Source organism: Pezoporus flaviventris, unplaced genomic scaffold, assembly GCF_033815535.1.
Source record: "Pezoporus flaviventris isolate CSIRO_AGI_PZ_B2104156 unplaced genomic scaffold, CSIRO_AGI_Pfla_v1 ptg000045l, whole genome shotgun sequence".
NCBI classification, from domain to species: Eukaryota; Metazoa; Chordata; class Aves; order Psittaciformes; family Psittacidae; genus Pezoporus; species Pezoporus flaviventris.
The window spans coordinates 1,445,140-1,470,080 of record NW_026892593.1 but is presented as its reverse complement, the minus strand read 5'-3'; the positions used below and the strand labels follow the sequence as shown (position 1 = coordinate 1,470,080).

General features: G+C 40.5%; 1 protein-coding gene across 17 annotated transcripts in view; it reads right to left on the bottom strand.

Moving 5' to 3' along the window:
* Window positions 1–24,941, bottom strand: part of GRIP1 (glutamate receptor interacting protein 1) — a 366,320-nt gene that overhangs the window by 57,148 nt on the left and 284,231 nt on the right. For all 17 annotated transcript variants that reach the window (XM_061467161.1, XM_061467157.1, XM_061467163.1 and 14 more), the window contains 4 exons: window positions 24,750–24,895; window positions 21,184–21,267; window positions 20,241–20,316; window positions 18,741–18,886 (listed from right to left, as the gene is read on the bottom strand). In XM_061467161.1, the coding sequence (XP_061323145.1) occupies window positions 18,741–18,886; window positions 20,241–20,316; window positions 21,184–21,267; window positions 24,750–24,895 (452 nt within the window). The remainder of the gene's footprint in view (window positions 1–18,740; window positions 18,887–20,240; window positions 20,317–21,183; window positions 21,268–24,749; window positions 24,896–24,941) is intronic.

The following is a 24,941-nucleotide window of genomic DNA, read 5'->3' as shown; positions in this document are numbered from 1 at the left end:
TCTCAACAGAGTATTTATAGAATAACTGATGGTGGGGAATGCGCAGCAGGTGTAGTTGTGTCAGTCTATTCAGAATCAGCATTAGCACCCCTGTTTTCTGTCTTAAGTAGCAGGAGTTGAAATGTTAAAAGCTGCTTTCCCCCCCACCCCCGTAAATGACTCGAAATTTCAGGTGTCAGACATACCACAGGTTTATCAACAGGAGCTTTCAGTATTTGCTATTCCTTTGAAAATCTAGATTGCTGAAATGCAAAAATCAGAGTTTGTACATTTCTTACAGGGCACTTAAAAAATCCAGGGCCAGTTGTAGAGATTTGAGCTCAGGTAACAAACTCAAAGAACAGGCAAAATTTCTAAGAGACTGGACGAATTTTGTTCCCAAGTCCTGTGGCTCTAGCAGTGACATTCTCCATGCAGACTGGTTTGCAAGGCCCTTTACAGCACTTCTCAGCTGGCAGTGGAGCAACATAAAAGCACTCAAGGATTCTGAGCACATTCACATTCACTCTTCTTCATTAATCCACAGACTATTCATTACTGTCAAACACTACCTTAAACTGCACTTAATGAATCTAGTCATCCTCCATGTGGTTTTCTTATTGTATTCTTAAGGACCTTTTTTTTTCAATGAACACCAACCTAGAAAGAACATTCTCTGTGTCCATTAAAATGTCCTCTCTGTAAGAATGATAACATTTAAAGTTGTCCCAGCTCCTCATAGTCCAGTGGCAAGAGTGTATCCCTGTGATAGTGAGCCTTACGTTCTCTGTCCTACCATGGCCCCACTATTTCCCTTCCCTGAGACAGCCTTAGCGAAACCTAGTGATAGGTGGTCGACCTTCTTCAATTGCCTTTTCCATAGTCTCCAGCAAAATAAAAGCCCAAACTAGAAACAGCTAACTACTTTACTGTGCAAGAGAAAGATTTGCTGGGAGTGGGCAATCTTTTATCCACCTTTTTCTTTCCTCTGTGCTTCTTCCCATTAACACCCTTCTTCTTTCCCCAGGTTTGTAGCTTGCCAGGTCACACTAGGTGCACAGAGATAAAAGCCCAAACACTTCTGACACTGCTTTTTAGCCACATTCTAAAACATTCCTTAGTTTTTTTGATTTCCTTTGTAGGGGCACTTTCATTCACTCATACGAAACACCAATCAGATGATTAGATAAGCTTCCCTAACACACAGAGCAGACTGATGGTTATTTAAGTACTAAATTTTAGGAGTGGGAGGCTGCCTATTTATGTAATACCCTTTTCTTGTACTCCAAAGATAATCTGATCTCCACAAATCCCTAATCTCCATTTTGCAAAGAAAGGAATATTAATTAAATATTTTTTAAGATGATCCAATTAAGAAATAGAGATTGGGATCATGGGTCAATGGTTTCAGAAGGGAAAGTAGCAGCAAAGAAGAGAGGCAGGAATAACGCTTCTGCAGTGTCTAAAGGGCACAGGAACAACGTTCAAAATGTTCTATGGCTGGGTAGTGCCATTATCACTCATTCAGAGTAATATCCGATTCCTCATACTTTTGTGATGGTAAAGGTCATAAGTGAACCACACACAGGGCACTGATGCACAGTACTGGCCCTGGCATTCTGTTCTACTAATATTGAGTAGCGATTGCACCCTTGCTTTGCTCATGCTTCATTTAGCAGAGTAACCTTTCTTCATCTCAGACCTTATGGGAAAACAAGAATCAATGCCAGCTAGCAAGCTCTGATAATGATTTTCTGAAATGCTAAAAACCAACGACAGTGTTTCTAATTATTTTCTGAGAGCTAGAATACAAAAAGTATGAATAAGTTACTGACTTGTGAGACTTCACCCTAAAATATACATTGGTATGGAGTAAACTGGGATTATATATTGCAAGCAATATTTGGGGAGAGAGGAGAATAGTTTCTTTAATAAGGAAACAACTATTAAAAAATTAAATATTGTTCTTGTTCAAAGGATCAATAGGCAGTCTCCAAGGCTCAACTTGTAATCTACCTAAAACGTGTGCTCCTAGCATTCCCTTGATTATGGAATGTGTTTCAGACAGGCTGCACAGAGAGCAAGAGCTTTTGTAATTTTATCCATCTCAGCTGTAATTAAAGGGGCAAAACCAGAACTAACAGATTTTTTTCCTTATTGCCAGTAACAGCACAGCACTGGAGCTGCTGGGCTACTCATTGAAAGGAAGTTCACAGGGCCTACAGAAAACCATGAAGGTTTTACGCTAAGGAAAAAAGCCACCAATGGCACTTTACACCCTCTCACCTTCAGAATCATCTGATTTCAAACCTGAAAAATAGGAATAATTTCAAGAGGATGCCAGCAGAATGAATAATAGTGAAATCAGAGGGACCTCTCAACCTCAGAATGGAACATGGAGACATTATCCTCTAAATGAATGTGCTGCCTATCTCCTCCCTTATACACAAGCAATTTCATATTCCTGTCAACTGACTGGCACAGTCTTTCCATTTTCCTTTTCTCACCTAATTCCTGCAGTTCATTTATATGCCTCTAATTCAACCAAGTTCTTAAGATCTAAGGCTTAGGAGCTGCCTTTATCTAATTTCATACTTTGCACCCTTACTCCCATCACCCTTCTCAGCTAAGAAATGGCTGGTAACCGCCAAAGAACCATCCCTGCCCTCAAAGTGCTTGCACCAGTGAGTGCAGTGGGGATGTACTCAAAACCTGCTTGGGACTTTCTCAGCCTTTCTCCACAAAAGCATGCCTAAAGCCCTTTCACTTAAAAGACTTTCCCCAGTTCCTGGGACACTCCCTCCTCCTGCTGCTGTTTCATGCTCAGACATCTTTAATTTTTACTAGTTCCCTTCTCTGCTCAAAAGCTGCATTAAATCCCAAACTTTTCATTAATCTGTATCATTTTTTTTTGCGTGTCCTGTTGATCTAAAACCTGATTTATCAGTCGCTGAATTTACAACAGAGAAATGACATGGTGGATGGAGGATCTGCCTCTGAGGTTAGTCTGAATGCATTTTAAATAAGCCCAGGCTCTGCAATTCCTTTCCTTTGTTACCTTTAAAATGAATACTACACTGAAAACTCAGGTGGCACTTAAAGAACTATTGAAAACTTAAATCCCTACTCCTGATGTCAGTACGTGGTTTCAGAACTTGGGAGCCTATACATACACCTTTATGGTTAGCTTGTCAACCTGGGCTTCAAACACCACTTTCCTATTGAAGGATGGCTCCTGAAAACTGCCCTGAAACACTATATAACATTAGACTGATTGTCAGATATTTGCAAAAGTCAGCAACAATCTGCATTTCATTCCAGGAATGGAACTCACAAATAGTCACTTATTAAAACCATCTCCTAAAATGGTGCAGATAATATGTAAAGTCCTCTGCTGAGACACTAGCATACAAACCACTATTTTTTTCTATTACACAAGCACAGATAAAATCACAGAACCATCAAATCATAGAACGGTTTGGGCTGGAAGAGGCCTTTGAAGATCATCCAGTCCAACTCTGCTGCCCTGGGCAGGGACACCTTCCACTAGAGCAGGTTGCTGCAAGCCCCGTCCAACCTGGCCTTGAACACTGCCAGTGGACAGGGCATCCACAAGTTCTCTGGGCCACATGACAGATAGATACATATGTACAAAAGAACTTCTCATACTTATTTGCTCTTGCAAGTAGGACAGCAAATAAAATACAAAAGACCTTTGATTTCTTCAAAACACTCCAGCTCTTGCACTGTTCTGTACCTGACTAATCACAACAAATAGAACAAACAAGGACAACACTATCTGCATCTCTGTCTGCAAACTAAGACACAGCTGGTCTGTCAAATTTTGTTATCTGCCAGCCTTGAATGTATGCCTGCTAAGTACATGCTACTACAGACAATATAAAGTGCTGCAGTACCCATAAATTTTGTCTATTTGCCATAATGACCCTAGGATTCCATCTAATGGGAACAGTAATAATTAGAGCAGGACTGGATTATCTTCAAAAGCCTAAAGAGCACAAAGCTCCTCGCTGCCAGCACTTGCCAGATGGGAACAAACACTGCAAACACCCAAGCTTTGTTTCAAGCTGACAGTTCCCATCTGCACAGGGCTCTACCAGGATAACAACATCTTGGATAATCCCAAAAGCTTCAGAGAAAAGGACAGTTTGGACAACTTGGTAAGAGAACTGACATGCACACCAAACAGTTAAGGTAAATAAGGACAAGTCAGTGCTGTGATAGTGAGATACTTGTTGTCCCTGTCTCCCCATCACACTTGGGAACTGAAGTCCTTGGAAGCAGCAGAGCCACACAAGCAAGGTGCTGGGCCTGTGACAGCCACTTCTACTTCTCACCAGGGTGTTTGACCCAAGTGCAGCCCCACTCCTATATGGCTGGGCTGCTTGGCATACTTGAGGTGCATGCCTAGACCTTGCTCAAGGGTCATCTGCACTGAGCCATACTGTCTCGTACATTCACAATTACTTTGGGTATGCTTCTGATAATATTGAAATCAACAGACTTTGGTTGGTTGAATAGGCAGGAGGTTTCAGGCTAGTATAAACCACTCCTCTGCAAAGCCTATTAGGTGAGTATAAACCAGAAGAAAAGAAAAATTAAACTCTACATCCTTCCCCGTAACAGATAACATGAATTTCTGGTGTTGTAAGTTTGTACTATCAGTACCATTTTTTTCCCCTAAAGCTCTGGTCTCTTTTCAATAAGCTCTGCTCTAGCATAGATGTCTTACAAATAATTGATGCATTGGCACAGTCACGGAATAAAATGGTACCATGCAGAAGGCTGAGGCTGAGATCTGACCTTGGTATTTATGCACTGAGGAGCAGAGTGAGAGTTTTTCAGCTCTCAGGGGTTGCACAGGATATTTTGCCATTCAATGCCAACCACTCATGAAATAAAACTTCTGTAGAATGAGTCAGGAAACAAGTTTATTAACTGCCCTTCCTTTCCTCTTAGGTACTGCCTGAGCAGCAGTTCAGCAAAAACATTTCAAAGAAATAGAGAAACTTAGGTAAACTGCCCTCAAATCCAACACAGAAGCCACAGTGAACATAAGCTCTTTGATCCTATATTGCAAAACTAATCCAGGATTGTTTACCTGTTGCCTATATATTTCCAGCTTTACCTTTCCTGGTGCTTGTTCCAAGCAATACAGAAACAGTACTACAGGGAGTATTTACAGATTTAATGGAAAGTTTCTATATCCCTTGTTCTATCCCTTGTTCTATCTTGCGCTATATACAATGTACATCTCCATGCTTCTTCTCCCAAAATCCCAACCAAGGAACAACCTCTAGAAACCCAAGAACCCCATAACTGATGAATACCAGCAATGGGAAGTGTACTCTTTCATCTGCTTCCTCAGCAGGCAGCCTGCCAGCTTGCTGCCAGGGTCACTCTTGGCAAGGTTCTTGTGCGGCTCTGCCTTTGGCGTAGCACAAGGCATTTGCCTCCTGTCAGAGCAGCTCCCGCTGCTGGGCTCAGAGGGACTCAAGGTCCTCTTATGCTCCTGTCTGATGACTTTTTCTCTTTGAAGATGTTCCAGTGATCATAAGGTACAAAGATTTGTAATTTGGTAATTACTGAATTTCTGTAAAGGAGAAACTGCCGAAAAGCCTCTTCTGGGTATTTATTTTTTGGGGTTTTGTTTTGTTTTTTTTTCTCTTTTTTGATGAGTGAAAATCCACCCAAATTTACCTAAGCTGTAAAGACCTTGAAAAACTGGAGGTCAGAGTGCTCGTAAGGCAGCTATTTCATTTAGCACTGCTGAGCTCACCACACAGACTGTGTGCATGCAAATTGTGAAAACACAAAGGGGAAGTTGATTAAAATCAGCAGAACATCAATATAAATCATTATAAAAATACTTGAACATAAAAAAAGCTCAGAAGTGTCTGTTTACAAACAGAACGACATTAAAAGAAAAATATTACGGTCACCATGTGGGCACAAAGCACTTCAAACTTAATGAACCCCAGAATGAATACTGCCTCGATGAACTTATTTTTACCTCCCTTCCTTAATTAAATAGTAACATATTCTTCCTTCTTCAAGAGCCTCATGCAGAAGGTAGACAGTGACTATTTAGAGTAGCAACACTTTTCCCTTCTTTTTCCATGCTCATGCCTTAATTACTAAGCAGTGTTTTCAAGCTTCCCTGAGCATATGTGGCTGGGGAAGAGCTATTGTATGGTGCAGGCTCTGAATATTCATCACAACACACGTTCATTAAGGATTTTATCTTATAACCACCCTTTAGAGCAAAAGCGTAATGTTTTCCCTGCTGTACAGATAATCAAACGAGGATCTAAGAAATGAAGGTCAAAAGCATCCATTAGTCCAGAGTGGATGATTTGAGACTCACTGGGATTCACTGCATCAAAATGCCAGCACCTGTAGAGCAAATGTGAGGTAGGTACAGTGGAGCTAGAGGCCTAAACTCCCTTTACAAATGTCAGAGAAAACTGGCATATAAAAACATGTTTCACTTGTCCTGGTTTAGGCAACTACATCAAGATGAGATGAGCTATTCTTTAGAAGCTTTCTCTCACTTGACTGTTTTCCAGATCACTTAGTACTATGCAGCAGGTGACTGATGGACGCAAAATCTATGCAATCATTCCAATTAAAATCTCTATCATACCATATGCTCCAAGGCTTCTAAGTAAGGCTGTATGGGCATCCTTAATTCTTGCATTTCCCATCCCCAAAGAGCTGAACTGAAAGGAACTTTACAAAGACAAGAGAAAACTTCCCCCAACACACATAAAATCTTCTGTCACAAAACGCTGCTTCTCCTGAGCACACTGAGCTGCACCCTTTCAAAGACTTCCAAATGTAGCCAAGTCCGGGTGGATTTTCACTGGGATAAGCAGCAGAGACTTTCTTGAAAAGGGCTGTTCATCTGAGAGTTTCACTGGCATGCTCAAGGGTGGAGCCTTTTGCTGTGATCTAGATCCAAACTGGGATGACGTATGAACTGGCAATTTCACGCATGTACACCCTGTCCCAGTGCTAATGCTGAAGTGCCAGAAGAGCAATAACCTAGCAAAAGGGCAAAGAAAATGGGCCTGGCATGTTCTCTTTGAGAAGAGTACAGGGATGTTGTCCGGGAAGCTAGGGACCAGGTTAGGAAAGCTAAGGCCCAGTTAGAATTAAACTTAGCTAGAGGTATTAAAGATAACAGGAAGGGATTCTACAGGTACATAGCAAATAAAAGACAGACTAGGGACAATGTGGGCCCCCTCAGGAAGCTCTCAGGAGAACTGGCTACCCTGGATTTGGAGAAGGCTGAGGTTCTGAATGATTTCTTTGCCTCGGTCTTCACTGGCAAAGGCTCTGCCCACACCACCCAAGTCTTGGAAGGCAGACGCAGGGACTGTGAGAATGAAGACCTTGGGCCCACTGTAGGAGAGGAACTGGTTTGAGACCATCTTAAAAACCTGAACGTGCACAAGTCCATGGGACCTGATGAGATCCATCCGCGGGTCCTGAAGGAGCGGGTGAATGAAGTTGGAAGCCGCTGGCCATCATATTTGAGAAATCATGGCAGTCAGGTGAAGTTCCTGATGACTGGAAAAAGGGAAATATAACCCCCATTTTCAAGAAGGGGAAAATGGATGACCCGGGGAGTTACAGACCAGTCAGTCTCACCTCTGTGCCTGGCAAAATCTTGGAGCAGATTCTCCTGGAAGGCATGCTAAGGCACATGAAAAACAACAAGGTGCTTGGTGACAGACAGCATGGCTTCATAAGGGGAAATCCTGCCTGACCAATTTGGTGGCCTTCTATGATGGGGCTACAGAACTGATGGACAGGGGTAGAGCAGTTGATGTCATCTACCTGGACTTGTGCAAAGCGTTCGACACTGTCCCACACGACATCCTTGTCTCTAAATTGGAGCAACATCAATTTGATGGATGGACCACTCGGTGGATAAAGAACTGGCTGGATGGCCGCACACAAAGAGTTGTGGTCAATGGCTCAATGTCCAGCTGGAGACCAGTAACCCATTGCCTGTCCCTTTTCTCCCCAGAGCCTCATTGCCTCTGACGCCATACAGGCAATTTTATCTACTGGCAAAGCTCTGCTCTGCTTCCAATTTCATGCAGGTAACCTGTGGGTTTGGGTTACCATGTGACTTAACTCACTTCCAAGACAAAGTACTTTTACACTGGTGTGCGCTCTGCATGTAAAAATGCGATTTTATCAGCCAGGGAAGAGATATCTGGAGGCACATAAGAGGAAGAAAAAAACCTCAGCTTGCCACAGCTTCACCTGTAACCTTGGGAAGTTGTCATATCCTTCATTACTCATCTCTTCAGGAGCACTTGGCACTCTTTTTTTTGGCTGCAAGGAGCCATGACTTTTCTACTAGTTGTCAGAATTGAAATTAAAGATAAAACTAGAGAACGATCTAGAGAAGTATTCATCAAACCATCACCACCCTTTGCTCCTCATCCAAGAAGAAAAGAGGCAAGATTTAAATGAAACTTGCAGTCAGATGCTTGCCTGTGGTTGATTCTGAATGAATCTTCAATTATCACAGAAATATAATTTTGTCAGGGCCCTCCAATATCTACACTGAAAGTTCAACATGGCCAATCCATAACTGCTGTCAATATTCTGTCCATTTTCTTTACAAATGAAACTTGTGAGACTTAGAGAAGATCAAACGCCACTAATGTGAGTCACCAATTAAAAAAAGACAAATCCAATGACTTTTTGGCTGAACAGAGGCTAAAACACATAGGAATTTTTACCAATACTGTTTCCCCAAACCACTGATAAACACTGAGTTCACAGGCTACAGAAATGATCTCTTTAAATGAATGAAGCATGGTAACCATGCATTTAGGAAAAAGATGAAAGACAGGTTGCTATGGATGTTTAAAATTAGTGTAGGGGAATGTGGTTTGAATAGCAAATGCACAGAGAACATAACATTTCACTCATCGTACAGCTGAGCAACATCATCAGAAGTGTAATTCTGTGTAACAAGACCATGTTGTAAGATGTGGCATTGGTGCAATTATCTTTGAGTAACTACGTTGATTTCAAGTTATGCTCATTTAGCTTAGACGTTGACGTTTTTTCCCCTACCTACATTTGCAGCTCACAGGCCTTAGTACTGTGTTGTCTGAACAGTACACATCTCCCATGTGCTAAATACTACACGGTGCAATCTCACAGGATCTGTGTCAGATCTTATCCACATCAGTTTTGCACTGGAACACCATTAACTGAGAAAGTTCGAATTTAGGCAAAATACCTAAAAATATTCATACTTTAAAATCTGTCCTTTTTCAGCATAAATGTTCTGTAACATGATGAATGAACCATGAACCTTAGTGTAAAGGGATGAAAATCTGCCCTACTGCATCCAAGTTTAACCTCTCAGTTTATGCCCAATACAGGTGTTCCAGAAAATTATTTGAGGGATTTTTGGGGTTTTCTCCCCTTGGTCTAACCTGTAAGGCACTGTTTGGGTGTATCCCATCAATGAAAGGAAGTCAAGAGGCTGGAGTAGTTCAGTTCTGTATTTTTTAAACAGCTCCCTCAGTGAAAGTCTTGGGAGACATTTAGTGTTTTCCTCTCCCTGAAATGGAGGCAGGAATGGACTCTTTGCTGCTGCTTTGCTGCTAGAGATTGGCCCAAGTTCTCCCGAATATAAAGAAAATCAGATCTGTCCTTTACTCCTTAGTTTCTCGGATGACTGCGATGCCACTAAACCAAATCCAAGGCTGATATTTTTTAATTGGATTTTTTTCTGATCACAGAGTTTCTCTTGCATTGAATTGCATGGCACAGGCAGAAGATCCTTTAATCTCCAGAAGCTTAATTATCATCCTCTTTGCAAAACTTTCACACCTGCACTCTGAATTTAACTACTTCAGCTACCTGCTCAATTTTTTTTTCCAGGCCAGCACAAATCAGGATACTTCATTATCCTTGTTAGTCTGCTGTTGACCAGCATATGCTAAGTAACAGATAAGCCAATTTGCTGAAAGACCTCTTACAGAATCATAGAACGGTTTGGATTGGAAGGGACATTAAAGCTCCTCCAGTTCCAACCCCCCTGCCATGGGGCAGGGATACCTCTCACCAGACCAGGTTGCTCAAAGCCCCATCCAACCTGGCCTTGAACATTGTCAAGGATGGGGCATCCACAGTTCTCTGGGCACTCTGTTACAGTGCCTCACCACCCTCACTGTGAAGAATTGACTAACTTCCATTGACTCTTGACTAATCTCCATCTGGCCAGAGTATAAGCATGCAATAGAGATGGCAAATCTCTTTTACACTGCATTTCATGGCACATCTGGATAGCCCTCATGCAAAGTGGAAAGATTTGATCAATCCTTTTTTTCCCCATCTTTTACTAAATATATATGAGGGTTATTTCTTTCCCTCTGCTTACTTGGAGCCTGGATGATGAACAGGAGAGGTTATTACAACAATCTCCTTCCATCATCTGTTTTCAAATACTGAAAAAAGCACAGTAGCATATTTTCAACAGGGAGAGGTTGCTTCCACATAAGGATCAAATCCTTGACTTAGCATCTAAAAATTTCAGACCAATGCTTGTGAGGAGAGAGGAGCATAGATTAGGAAGGCTCTATTTTAACAAGTCCCCATTATGAAATACATTATATGTTTCAGGCTGATTTTGTTTAGTTGTACACAATTTAGACTTTGCACACAAGAATAGGTTTCACCTTCCTGTAAAGTCTTTGAAGACAAGTATGTCCATTACTCTCAGTACACAGTAAATAAACCTGAATATTTTCATATACAAAGTGGAACTTGTAAGATAACTCCCCCACCATTTCCTAGTTAGTTACGATAATTAACCTTTAGTTTTCTTTCACAGAGACATCTCATTTCACCATTACAGTTTTTTCTACCATACAAAGCAATATTTATTAATGGCCATGGTTTCAAAAGCGCTGGAGATAAATGTTAATTTGACCTGTTAGAGTAATTTGTAACCCACATGGTTCAGCTAAACTCTATTTCTATTTAGGGATGATCAAGAAGTTTGTAAAGAATGAAATATCTGTAAGATTTATTAAATTCTTGTAAAACATGACAACTCCTCCTTTCTGTAATCATCTACTTAGCAACACGGCTACCAAACAGAAACAACAAATCATAAGCAGGCAGAGAAAAGAAAGTAAACCAACATTCTATAGGGAAAATATTCCTATGGGAATCATAGATGTTGCTCATTAAAACATATCAATTTTAATTGCTTACAACTTGGTCACAGTTCAAACATTTGGTGTGATTTTCTTCTTATGATGGGTACCTATTTTTTCTTCTCTTAGTGTGAGAGGTGAAACAGGTCAGTGGTGTCTGAGAGCACCATAAGGGAAAACCATATTGTTTTCGTTTATATTGGAAATTTATGTTCTCTGTGTGTCTCCATTATCTAGCAGATCCAGCATAGAGAACAATTGAAAGCCAGCAGGAGGTACAATGGGACTTTTGGGGCAAGAAGGGGAGGAACTGAGGTGGGAGGGTGACTGATTTGAAAAGAAGCTGCAGTACAAGTAATTTTGGAATGGTTTGCTGAGAATAAGTGAAAGAAGGCCAGACATGAAAATTGCAAAAGGCCTTTATGGAGGTAAGTCAGCAGTGTGAGATAAATGTATTGGAAAATCACCTAAGCCTTACTTGGCAAACGACGAAAGAGAAAAATAGGCTGTAACAAGAGGGAATAGCATGTTGGGGATTTAGGACCTTCTAGAAAAGAAGACTCAAACTAGGTCAGTAAGGAAAGGGAAAATCAAGCAGCTGCTGGGAAAAGAAAAAAAGAAGACAGTAATGCAGCAAGGAACCAGAGTAAGAATGAAGAACAGAGGCAAAAATCATCATGCTTGCATGAAATGGACATGAAGGAACATGGGATCCTGAACCTTTATAGCTCTCCACTGTAAGCAAATGCCTTTGAAACCCACTGGTCACTTATGTCTCTCAAGTCTTTTCTGGTACCCAGGAAGCACATAGGTACTGTGCTTGACAGCTGATCTGATAACCTGGCTAACAGGGAGCAGACTAGTGGGCTTAATGGTTCTCACTCGTTTGAGGAAGTATTTGGGTATAGAAGTCAGATATAAAGTTTATCCCCTGGAGAAACCTAGGTTGTAAGCTCACACAAATATTGGGAAATGACAAACTGACAGTTATGCAACACAGTGATACTACCCACTGGATAGAAAAATGCTATTTTCTTACAAGGCCCCATTCCACACCTCTGTCACTACTCAGCAGTCCTCATTGTGAAACAAATGTCCCATCCATAAGACAAAGCACTGTAAGTTTTGAGGGAGCTAGCAGTGGATGACTTGGGTGGCAGGTGTGTACGGCATAAAGAGGGAGGTGCAAAAGAAAGTCATTTAACATGGAGCAGACACCTGGCTGCTTCCTTGAATTACCAGATTCCCTTTTTGTCACAACTTCGGTAAAGGCTGAAAAGCACATTTAAACTATACTGGTCTCTAATTACAAGCATTTTCTTGTTTCACTACCTGCAGTCAGTGGCAGATACTGACGAATCAAGAAATGGGTTTTGAATTGAATTTGCCAGCCCAAAATGCTTTTTTTTTTTTTTTTTTTTTTAAACCATATACCTATTTACCATAGGTTTCCTTGCTACCCATTTATCTTGAGAGGTATTAAAAAGCTATTTATCTTCCTTTTAGGCCAGGTAGACAGAGTGGACTAAAGCAGGCGATCAAGCAGGAACTGATGCCTGACCCATAGATATCAATCCTCTTATAGGCTCATGATGAGACGCAGTGAAGTCAGCATGTCATATTTAGTAGAGCATGAGAAATGAAGTGTTAAAAGGAATAACCCACCCTCACTTGCCATTGTAAAAAAAGCAGTCCTGAAAGCCAGAAAACTCAATGGCAGAAAAAAATCACAAGCCTCAGACTTGTCTGATGGAAAAAGCCTCTTCTGGTGCCAAGGATAAGTCATATTCCAAAACATTTATCTTTCCCTAGATGAAACCCTAACAAGCTAGCACTACAGAGCGAGCACTTATTGTATACATCCACACTTGACTGTCAGTTCATACTAATGCCCCTGATGCAGCTACCTGGCACTGACAGCAGAAAGCACAAATACAGTGTTTGATAAATAAGGAACTTGTACAGTAACATGAGAGACTAACATGCCATAACATATGGATTTAAATATCTGCTTAGTTTGCGCAGCATGAACGTGAATTGTGCATTGGCCTCTAGGAGAGGCCAAAAACCTCATGTGTTTTACCTAGTGACACAACCGTGAGTGGGTATTTCTGGAACTGTTAGAGATATGCCTATATCATCTTCTGCCTTAAGAAAGAGCCAATACATATGGAATGACCTTGGGACACTGGGTTTTCTCCTTGAGACATGCATATTGCCTGAAGCACTCAAACTGTGGCAGGATTAGTGCCTCAGGAAAAAAACACCAGGAAATTAATAACTCTTCATGCAGACAAGGATCTGCGCAGTGCCTTTGATAAGCCTGTGGTCACATACTGACGACAGAAAGGAAATTCAAAATGAATAGCTGCATAACAGGGTTATTATCTCTCCTTGTGGGTCCTAGGACTATACTGCATGCACACCCAGCTGGACAGAGGCTGAGCAGACAATGTCAACCCTGACATTTCCCACCTGGCACGCTCAACTTTTTGACTTCAAACATTTGTCTTCTAGCATAATTTGTGTACGTGTTTGTGTAGAAGTATTTAAAGTAGAGCAATACTTTAACCAATACAGCTATCCTGACCTTTGCTTTGCACATTAATTTTCATTCAATCTGTCTCTGAAGCAACATAAGAAAGGAAGTTTCTTTAAAGGTTTAAGCAGCTAATTCATATTTAGGATTTCAAGGGATTTAGGTCTGTTGCTCTGTGACAGCCAGGAGAGCTGCAGTTGCAGTTGAATGCTAGAGTACACTACCAATCTGTTCTGCCAAAGACTTGTAAGACACAAAGGAAATGTTAATTTTAAATTTATAAAGAAATAGAAAGCAAAAGACAGTGCGGAATCCTACAGGATTCCTGACTCTCCTTCAACTTTCAAGGTCTCGCAACATTTATGAGGTTTATGAGGAACTTGAGAATCTTTTTTTAGATCTTTTTTAGAGATCTTTTTTTAGAATGGGTGAACTCAAAGAGGCAAAAAGCTTGGACAGTGTTTGGTAAACTCCTGTCAGATTTACAAGCAAGTGATTGCATTAATAATTCCCTAGAAAGCTGCATCAGTGGTAAATGTCAAGTTCAGAAAATCGAGGGTGTTGCTCTAGCTAAAGTTAACCAGTTCTATGTCAGAGTTACTCCGACAGCTTAGGACTAAAAAATAAGCTGACCGTGTCTGTTTTGCAGAGAGCAATTACAGGATATCACATCCCAGCAAATCTATTTGGGCTCAAATAAGTGCCAGAGTTGTTAATGAAGCCAGAGAAACATCTGGAATTTGAATATGCAATAAGTTCCTTCATTCCTGAAGACCACAGAGAGGTCTGAACTAAGAAATACCCAGTGAGAGAGAAAGATGGAGTGTCTCTCAGGTGCAAATAGCTAACAAAAGCTTACCATCGTGCCAAAGTTCTGACACACTTAGCTACAGTTAAACAATAGTTAACTGTTTATCCTTTGTTAACAGTAATTAACTGTGTTATCCTTTGATTCAAGGATTACCTCAGTAAGAACACTCAAAATTTAAAAAGTAGATTGCTCAAAAGCTCAGCAGCAGCAATTTATGAAGCAGAGTTACATACAAATGTTGTGGGCCAGAATTTAAACTCAAGGTAGTCATTATTTTTCTGAATGTTCCCTTTTGGAGTAAATATGGAAGATTACACAAGCAGATGCAACCCTAGTTACAGAGACAACAGAAAGCCCAGTAGCATCCTGGCAGATTTTGGAAAACCTGAAGGGAAACTGCATCTGCTCTGCTTCCAAATAAATGCAGTCATAAACTTTTATTTCTTATTTTAGAGAGGGGCAGTGTGAATCTCTGTTTGCAGCTTGTTATTCGCACTGCATTCTAATTCTCTTTGAGTGACAACGCCTGACCTACAGCTTTCAAGCTCTGAGCAGCTTGGTAGGACGCTTCACCCAGACCACTGCCAAAGAGTGAGAACTTCAGTCTCCCCAGCCTAAGTTTATAGCTTGGAATTAACATTTGCTGTTTGGTTGCCACAGGAAAGGATTCAGGCTGCAAAATTATTTTGGCAATGGCAGCAAGTCACTGTCAGCCACCAGCCTGCTTCTTCTCCTTCACTTCCACAACATGAGGGGCACAGGTATAGTCATACGGCAGAGAGAGCTGCAATATTCAAACATCTCCCACCACAGGTTATTCACATAACCATAAAGCTTGGACACTTCAGGTGTAAGGATTACAAAGAAAAGTGATAAAGCCCATGAAGTTTATGTTACTCACACACAGTTAAATGCAGGGCAAGTCACCATATCCATCTCCTCTGCAAATACTGAAGCGAAGCATTATTAAAGCCTCACAAAATAAAAACTGCAGGAATAAGCAACCACATTGCTTCCCGACTGGAGGAGGTATTCTGGAAAACAGACATTTGGAAGGTTGCTGCCTTCCACAACTTCAAAAGTAACTTTTATCAGGTCATAAAATATTTTCTCAGAAATTATGTTTTCCTGTTTTCCTTGGGGATAATCTTGGTATTTCCAAACTCCTACTATTTAAAAGTCTCTCAGAAACTATACAGCAATATACTCCACACACCAACCTGGAAGCATTTTCAGTAGCAAAAAAACCCCAGAAGCTAGTATCATCTCTTCCAAGAAGCAGAATTGACAAGTTTATTTCCTAGGACCCAGCCAAGCAGGACACTTCAGGATGTATTTAAGCAAGCACCAGTGTAACTCCAGAGACTTCAACGGGACTAGCCACATCTCCTACATTATATACACACATAATTACCCTTCACAGAACTCCATGATATTCTTTTTACTCCAGCTTGTCTAGGTTCCAGAAACAATAAAATGTACAAGCTTCCCAGGTGACCTCTTGAAGACTTCAGGCAAAGGAACTAAGCTTCAAGAAATATAGCTCCTCTGAAACGGCTTATGCTTACAGGAGTATAAAAAGCCAGTTACACACTACAGGACTGTAGCTGAAAAATAGTTCAGAATTACTTCCTTCATCTAGTGTAACCTTTTTAAATCAAGTTCCAATTTCATGCTATCAGAGTATATTTTATGTCCTTTTCCAGTTCTGGCCACACAGAATGCTACTTTACAGGATATAAACATCTGCTAACAGAAGAGAGGATATTAAAGCAAGTAATGGTACAATTATAGCTCTAGGAGCAAGATATTCTACTGAAAGTTTACACCAGGAAGAGAATGCACCAGAATTTTATATAACTTTGGGTTTTTTTCCCCCCCACTCTCATCAGGCTAACCTACTGAACTAGTTTCAAGCATCCTTAAGCCACCTTACTCAATGCCCTTCCTTCAGCCTATTTTCATATTCAGATCAACCCTCAAATGGCATTACAAATAGCTTGTCTTGTGGGTAGCATAACAGTTGGGGAACAGAGTAACATTTCTGTAATTCTTAAATTTCTCTTCATAGATCATTGCCTTCCTTTCACGTTACTCCCAACTTTGAGTTCATTGCTCTTTCAGATGTGAAGATTAAAATCAGCACTGTTTTCCTGGGCCAGGAATCAATGGATTAGGATGAGTGATTTTCAGCCTTTCCACCATGGTAATAACGTAAGTGCAAAAAGAAAAGAAAGCTTCCCAACAAGATTTTTCACACTGCTGCCAGTAAACTAAGCAGGGCATGCACAGTGGAAAAAAAAAATCAAAACCTACTGGGGGCTAGATAAAATCTAACAAAATCATGATGCGTTAGACAGAAAACCTGCTGGATTCCTCCTTATTTCTTCTCACAGACACTGCAGGACCACCATCTCATACATTTCCCAGTGTTTGATACCCTTTTCCTTCCTTCTTTCTGACTCCACAAGTCTCAGATTTTTCTACCTGTTTGAATTTTCACAGCATTACACATTCATTGCCAGGAAGGCAGGAATAATAAATACAGATTTGTTACTGAGATCAAAAGGGAGACAGCAGAGTTTATTCAGAGAGAGAATGCGAGAACATGAAGAGACCAACTGGTAGGTACTGCCTGTACAGTTATAAACCACCAACTGAGCTCTGTATCTGCCTGCCCTGAGCTCTATCCAAGTAACACTGAAAAGAAGGTTCCTGCCCTGAACAACTGCAGCTTAGAGCACAACAGTGCTTCTCATGTGTGGTTGTGTCCCCACACAAACCTGCAAAGATTTTTAAAATACCCTCAGTGAAACTGAGGCCAATTCCCTCCCCGGGCTACACAGGAGAATGGGGATGACAGTCTTCTCTGAAAGGAAAGCCTTGCTGGGAACTTCATTTCTCTAAAGCCAGGGGTTCTTTTTTTCAACAAGGTCTCATTCTTAGATAAAGTGGAATATAAGGAATCTGGTTTTAAGTGTGATGATAAACAGGGTTTGGCCATCTGTCATCTGCCGAAGAAGAAGAAAGAAATGAAAACACCTAAATTCTAGTTCTCTTCACGTTACAGGATCATTTGCAGGATATGATACAGGATCATTTGCATTTGCATTTTCCACATAGGAAGTCCCTGCCCAGATGCTGTTTCCACCTTTCTGGACATGGACCTTGCACAACTGTCCAGTAGGCCTGCCAGACACCACACAAACCGGTCCCTCCATTCTTGATAGACAAGTAAACAGAGATACATAGTTACAACAATAATGACAATAATGATACTACTACTACTAATAGAATCTGTCTTGCAGGAGAACAAAGAGGGCTGTTCCACCATAAACAAGTATCTGCCCATTATTATTCTAAATATTAATCTTTTCCAAGGCTTTTAAGTTTGACAATGCTATTTCACCAATTCCTATGAGGCTGCTTTACTGCTAGGCTAAAAATCTCACTCTGGAACTGAGGAGAAAATGAAGAGAAAGATCCCCAAAGAGAGAAGAAATATTTTTATCTGACTGGTGAGTATTTTTGTTTCTTGCTGCCATGAATTTTCTGTACCTTGCAAAAAGGGAGGGGATATGACAACTTCCAAAACAAATGGAAATAACTCAATCCCAAGTCTTATGTGAGAAATCATCTGCTGTCCTTAACTTTCCAAAACACCTTCCATGTCTTCAGTAAGTTCAATCAAAATTTGTATAAAATTTGTATAAAGTATATTTTTCAAGCCATGATTTGCCACCTCTACGTTTCTTAACAAATTTTCTCTTCCCCGTTCTTTTGTGTGTGGTGGTTTTGTGACTCTTTTTAATAATGTCTTAGCCATCTAGCAGCACTAGCAAAAGGCAAATGAATTCCTGTTGAAGCAGGTAAGCCCCTCTTTCATGTGACACAGAAATGCTTACACTTCATTAACCTTTATTATAACCTAGTCACTGGAAAAGTTACTTTCATAGAATCCACACTATGGTTTCACTCTACAAACCATGAAATGTCAGAATGCTAAACTGCAGTAAAATACTGCTCACCTCCTTATGAACCCAAGATTAATGATACGGTGCAGAAAGGAATAGCAGTGCTACTAGGAGCGTAACAGGTCATGATCACTTCTAAAATACCCCATCAAGAACATGCAGCAAAACACAACAGATGGTTCCCAGAACTACAGCCCCACTTCTTGACCTACCCATCACTGAGACATCATATTCAACCAGTAGAGTTGCCTCCTGTCCACACTGTTTGAGAATACTCATGGCTTCAGCATGTGTTGCTCCCAACAGTCGGATACCATCAACACTCAGCAGCCTGTCTCCAGGTTTGATTGTGCCCTCTCTGAAGGGAGATTAAAGGAATGAACTTTATTAATATAAGATAAATTGATATGGAGTTAACATCACTTTTATGTAAAGTGATTCCCTCACACCCTCTCTGACATCCATCCCTCTTGCCTTAACACTTAACATTTACTTTGATGGTGAGAACATTCAGAGGGCGCAGTGGAAACGAAATTACTGTAATTGGAAAGTCAGTGACTAGAAAAGAGCTTACCACATAGCTAAATAATCAAGTCACCTTAAATTGCAACTAAGTATAGCTTCTGCTTCAACATATGCTTGCTTTCTGCCCTGTCAACACAACTCCTCTTTCATGCATACATAAATACTTCCTCCCCCAATGTTTTCTTAAAAATAAATCTGAGGTGCAAACACATGGGTGCAGAAACAGATTGCAAAACATGAATGCTTATTTAATGATTTTCTTCAAAAATACCCCTTACTTGGATAATTCAATTTTTCTTTTCTTCCTATCTAAAACCAATTTGGCTATAAATATACACTGTCTCCCAGGTCTGTCTCATAATGTATTCCATGTTATAATAGAAAATGTAGTACTAACATTGTCATCTCAAGAACTGGGGAGAGAAACAAGGAAGCAAGGGATATGAGGGTGTTAAGAAAGGGAGGGACAAAAGACAAACACTCTCTTGCACCTTTTGTTTCTCAATCAATGTTTTCAGGGTCAAAAATGGTCAACAAAGGCTGCAGAATAATCAACCCATTTTAAAGAAACTGCCCTTTAAGTTCCTTTAATTGTTTAAGGACATAAATGTAATTGTTCAAAACGTAATTCATACATGTAAATAAAGTGAATATTCTTATTTTATGCAGCTACAAGATGGTACTACATAAATACATGCTCACTGGGCCAAAACATGAATCTGTACTCAGAAATTGTCCAGGCGAAGTTATGTGTGAACTCACATGCAGATACATACGAACATCTTAAAAGAACAATACAAACAAATCCCAAACACGTGACAGTACTTTTTCTGAAGTGCAAGAGTGTTAAGAGCACAAAAAGCAACATCAGTTGTCTGAAGACTGAAGAAAAATGTGCTTTAACCTATTGCAGGCATTTTTTCTAATGATTTTGGTTTTTTTTTTAAAGTTAATGGGAAAGTCTTGAAACATGTAACATGCTAAACTATTGTTCACACACACCGTGATGCGCTGAGCCTTTGTGGTTGCCTATTCCTGTTGTTATTCTAATTGAATGCATAATTCATGATTTTCAAAGGAACAGGTTTGAATGTACCTACTTGACTCCAACTCCTAACTTCTGCCCCAAATAATTCACTTTTCTCCATTTCTCTTTCACATGCATTCCAGAGAAAGATGAACTGTACCTGTCAGCAGGCCCTCCAGGTCTAACGCATGTTATTACAACAGGACGAGATTTATTTCTGTCATCGTGTGCTCCACCTAGAAAGGGAAAAGTGAGAGAAAGCACACCTTCATTCTATGTAGTTTATGAAAGCTGATTTCTAAAGCTTTCTAACGTCTGATTTTAGGAAAGCCTAAATCTTGCAGCATGCATACTTACAGATGGGCTAAAAGGATCAAAAAATGGCCAAGCCATTAATGTGAACCTCCACTGAATTTTACCCTAAAAGTGACAGACTGTATGGGATAGATGATTCTTTAGAAAATATTTCTTCAGAGTGATTCTTAATAAATGTATATGCTTTGCTTAGAACCCTTACTCTGCAAGTATGACCTCAGTGTGAAAACTTACTGCTCTGAACTGTTTGCGGTACAGAGAAAAAAACCACCTGTACTTCATGTATACTCAGAATAGTAAGTGGTCACTAAGGAATTTATATATTTAATTAAAAAAAAAAGTATTTTTCTGAAAAAAAAAACCCTAATAATTTATAATTGGGGTATATTATTCAACAGCTGCATGTTTTCTTCTGTTCTCTTATTCACTGATAATACTTTTCTTGTACTATTCAGACTATCAGCACAATTAATCAACCTAATTTATACACATACCATATGTGAATCTTCTTAAAGAACTACAGTCTTCTTGCTTATTTCAGTGAATCTGAAACAAAGCTTCGCATAGTCTTGGCATAGCTGATTAATTACTCTTCTTCCATAGAAAAAAATATTAGAGTGGCTCATAAAAGCAGTACATGACTGCATGGAAAAAAGGACACATAAATCACTGAGAATTCTACAAACTGTGCATCAGAAATCTTGAAATGATTTCAAAATGCCATAAAAGCTGACAACTTGTTTGCCGATTTAGAAAATACAGACAGCTCAAATTTAAGGGTAACTCACCTCTTATCACAAATCCAAAAGTGTTCCCCTCTTTATGTAAAGTAACTTCCACAGTTCTGAAGACGAGACCTGATCCTTGTACAGCTAAAATAAATAAACAAACAAATAAATAAATAAATAATCGAAAACTCAATTGTTATTATTTTACCAATTCTATACACACATCTGCACTTTTCCCAATTCAAGGTAGATACTGTGCTCCTGGTCATATGACTGGAAAAACTCCAGTACAAAAGAGTCAGATTAAAGACCTATCAACTCATCCTATTTTTTGAGACCATTTTGGGTTGGATATTTTGCAGATTGCCAACTGTTTGGAAAAAGAGCCACAGATGCACATAACAGGTGAGGAATTTGAGCCCTACTGCTTAAATTGTGGCATAAAGAGAGCTAGAGAAGATGGAAATACACAATGAGACACAAAAATGACAAATTCTTAAAGCTACCTGGATTTGGTTGTGCAGCCATGAAAACATTGATTTGGATTAAAGTCAAGACAGTTGTGATTTTTAGTGTGTACCTCTAATCTTAGATCACTAGATTAATAAGCAGAAAGTATTTTGTACCATAAGGCTTGGTTTGTGTTTTGGTTTTTTTTTCCTTTTTCAAAGTTTAAGATGCTCCTTCAACACTGCTAAGGGAGTGAAAAAAAGTATTTGACTTGTAGTCGAGTCAGTATTTCCCCCGTAAGCACTAAAGGAGCGATGCACAGCTGGGTGAGGAGGTGAGAAGTCTAATGCACGTACCAACACAGCTGGGTGTGATAATCCACTTTACGGAATTTGAAACCACTGCTGTTAAAGAGACCAGTTGCCAGTTTACTATTGGCTTTACAGGAAAAACTTTGGCAGGGTGTAAGAGCTGCCTTTTCCAAAGGAAAAGGACACTGGGGAAAAATCACACGCACACACACTTCCCATATTCCAGGAAGATACTGCAAACAGCACAATGCACATAAACATCTGTGAGCAGCAGAACTGATGAAAACTTATGTTCTTTAATGCTCCTTCCTGCAGTGAACAGTTTCCATGTCTCCCATTAGGATACCCGGAGTGGGGAATGCACACCAGAGGCTGCACAGATGGGGAGGCCTTGAAAGGCCCCAGGAAGCAGTGGTGCCTTTTAAAGTGCTTCACGCCTCTCTTTTTGAGGACTCCCCTGCTTGGGGGATTTCAACAGACACTCGAGTGTCTATTTCTATGAAATGTACTGTAATGTACTTTTTTTTTTTTTGAGTCTTTCAATTGTTATTAAAAAAGTTACTGCAGGGAACCAGAAGAACCACCCAATGAAATCACATAAATCTAAATTCCTTAGGAAAAGGCAGCCCTCCAAAGCATTGCTCTGTATTACAGTAATTCCAGCTAGAGCTTGAAGATCAGGACCATGGTACTGAAGTACATGTGGCTGCTTCCTTTTCAGTTGGAAACATTTTACTGACTGAAAAGGACTGAATTACAGAGGGAAGAGAACTCTTGCTTTCACTGTCAGCAGAAAGTGGCCCTGCACGTAGCTCAAGCTGAATCCATGCCTGCTAATCTGCTTGGTGTGGCCTGTAACCTCCACTGTGGACAGGCAAAATTCGTAGTTCAGCAACAAGGAATAGCACACAGCATCTTTCCACTTGGGGAACAACCTCCCAGGCGGCTGTTCTTCCACCCCAGCCTCACCCTGGCAGGGGAAAGGAGTCCTTAAAACCTCTAGCGACAACAAAAGGCAAATGAGCGGCACGCATGGTTCATGTTCCAGTTAAAAACATTGAGGTGGCTCATGCTGAAAATAGCAGCTGGAAGCTCTTGCTGTGAACACTGCCAGACAGGGAAGGAAGCACCAGGGAGAGTGGGAATTACTAGTGCTCAGCCAGATTTAATCCATCTTTATTAAAGCTCTGACATCTCCCCACTCTGAAACCATGGTAGTCCTCTCTCAGAGGGGGCAACCACAAGAACAACAGTGGAATTTCATTAGGTACTGGGCAGGGAAGGAGGTGCCAGGACTTCACCACATAACCTACTGGAAAACTTCTGTGTATAATGAAGGCACTGTGTCTAGCTTGTTCACTAGAAGTTGATGGAACAACTAAACTGCTAATTATCTCAAACTTTTCTAGTGATGCTAGTATAAAGAAGTCAGAAATTCCAAGGACTTAGCGACAAAGTTATGATCGCTACTGTAATTTAGCACGCTAAAATCCTGTTTCAGTGGATGAGAGTGGCACATCTGCCAAATGCAGGTGTAACAGAAGGAAGCCCACTTAGTAAGTGCAAAACAAAGAATACTTATAAACCAATTACGTCACCAGCAAAATAATTCTGAACTCAGCTGACTTCATTAACTCGAATACAGTGCTTCTGAAGTTCCCTTACCACAGGCAAACACTGATCAAGAGAGCACATTCAAACATATTAAGGTGGTTGTCAGGTCATAAAAAACCAAATATGTGATTAGACTAGCCCTGTAGCTGCTAGAAAGCAGTGGGGAGCTCATCCACCCCTGAGCATCCAAGAGAGTGATGGATTTTTTGGCATCTATTGCGAGGAAAGTCTTTATTTAAGGAGACAGGAGCTTCCTAGCTGGCTCTGCAGATTTTCCTGGCTGAACACCAGCAAACAATAACTTCTCTCCTCCAGCGAGCAGCATGAAGGAGCGCACACTCTTTCAAAGGTATGGTGCCAGCCAGCCACTCACTCTTTCACTTTAGGTCCCAGATTTCCAATTCACCATTTCTCTGGCTTTCACTTCATACCTGATAGCCTCAATTCCCACTGTTTTTCCCCTACAGATGCACAGTCAAAGACATAAGCACAAAAAGAATGAGTAAAGGAGAGGCAAGGAAAACATTCAGTAGCACTCTGTTACTTCAGCATCGGCATAAATTTATGTTTTGAAGACAATCCTGCTCAGCGAGAAGCCCCTGCTTCAGCCACACAATTCTTGCAAGTTTATGTATCCCCATGGAAGCTCTTGCTTCAACCACACAATTCTTGCAAGTTTATGTATCCCCATGGCTTAGCCCACTAGCTCTTCTGCTCTATAAATGAGATGATGGCTGGAAGTGATGTCAGAAAAGACTGGAAAAGTCCCAAAGTATGCTGTTCATATGGGAGAGCAGGAGGGCGCTGCAAATTAAGAGAAGGAAGGAAAATGCAGAGGCAGAACTGACAGATATTCATTGGTCTCATCTCAAAAGACCTTATTGTAACAAGAAAGATTCTCTTGCCCTGGAATCTACCTAATCTGATTCTCAGTATTCAAAATTGTAAACAAATGAACAACAACAACAAAACAGTGAAGGCTGAGAACTCTGTTCTGTTGTTGATGGGATTTATGCTTCTAAAAACACTTGTGCATTTCTGAGAGCATCCCCCTGTACTGCCAGTTCTTTCATACTGCTTCCATGTTCTGTGATAAGCCAGAGGAAAAAAATATAAGAAAATAACCACTACCAAAAAATGAAGATCGCCAACTATTGTAGTTTAAAATCAGGCCACTAACCATGCCCATCTCACCACTGATAACATGTCTGCTATTCTGCATAGGTTACAATTTGCTCTGCTGTTACTTACTGACTGGAGGCAGCTCATATTCCACTTCTAAAACAACCCTCTCGCCAACATTCTTGAGCAGGCTGATGATCTCATCGTGGCGAAATTTGGTCAGGTTGATTCCATTCACAGATTTGATGTAGTCCCCTACATCCAGCTGGTCACTCCTAGGAAAAAATACATATTCCTTTTGTTAAAGACAGATCTGCTGGA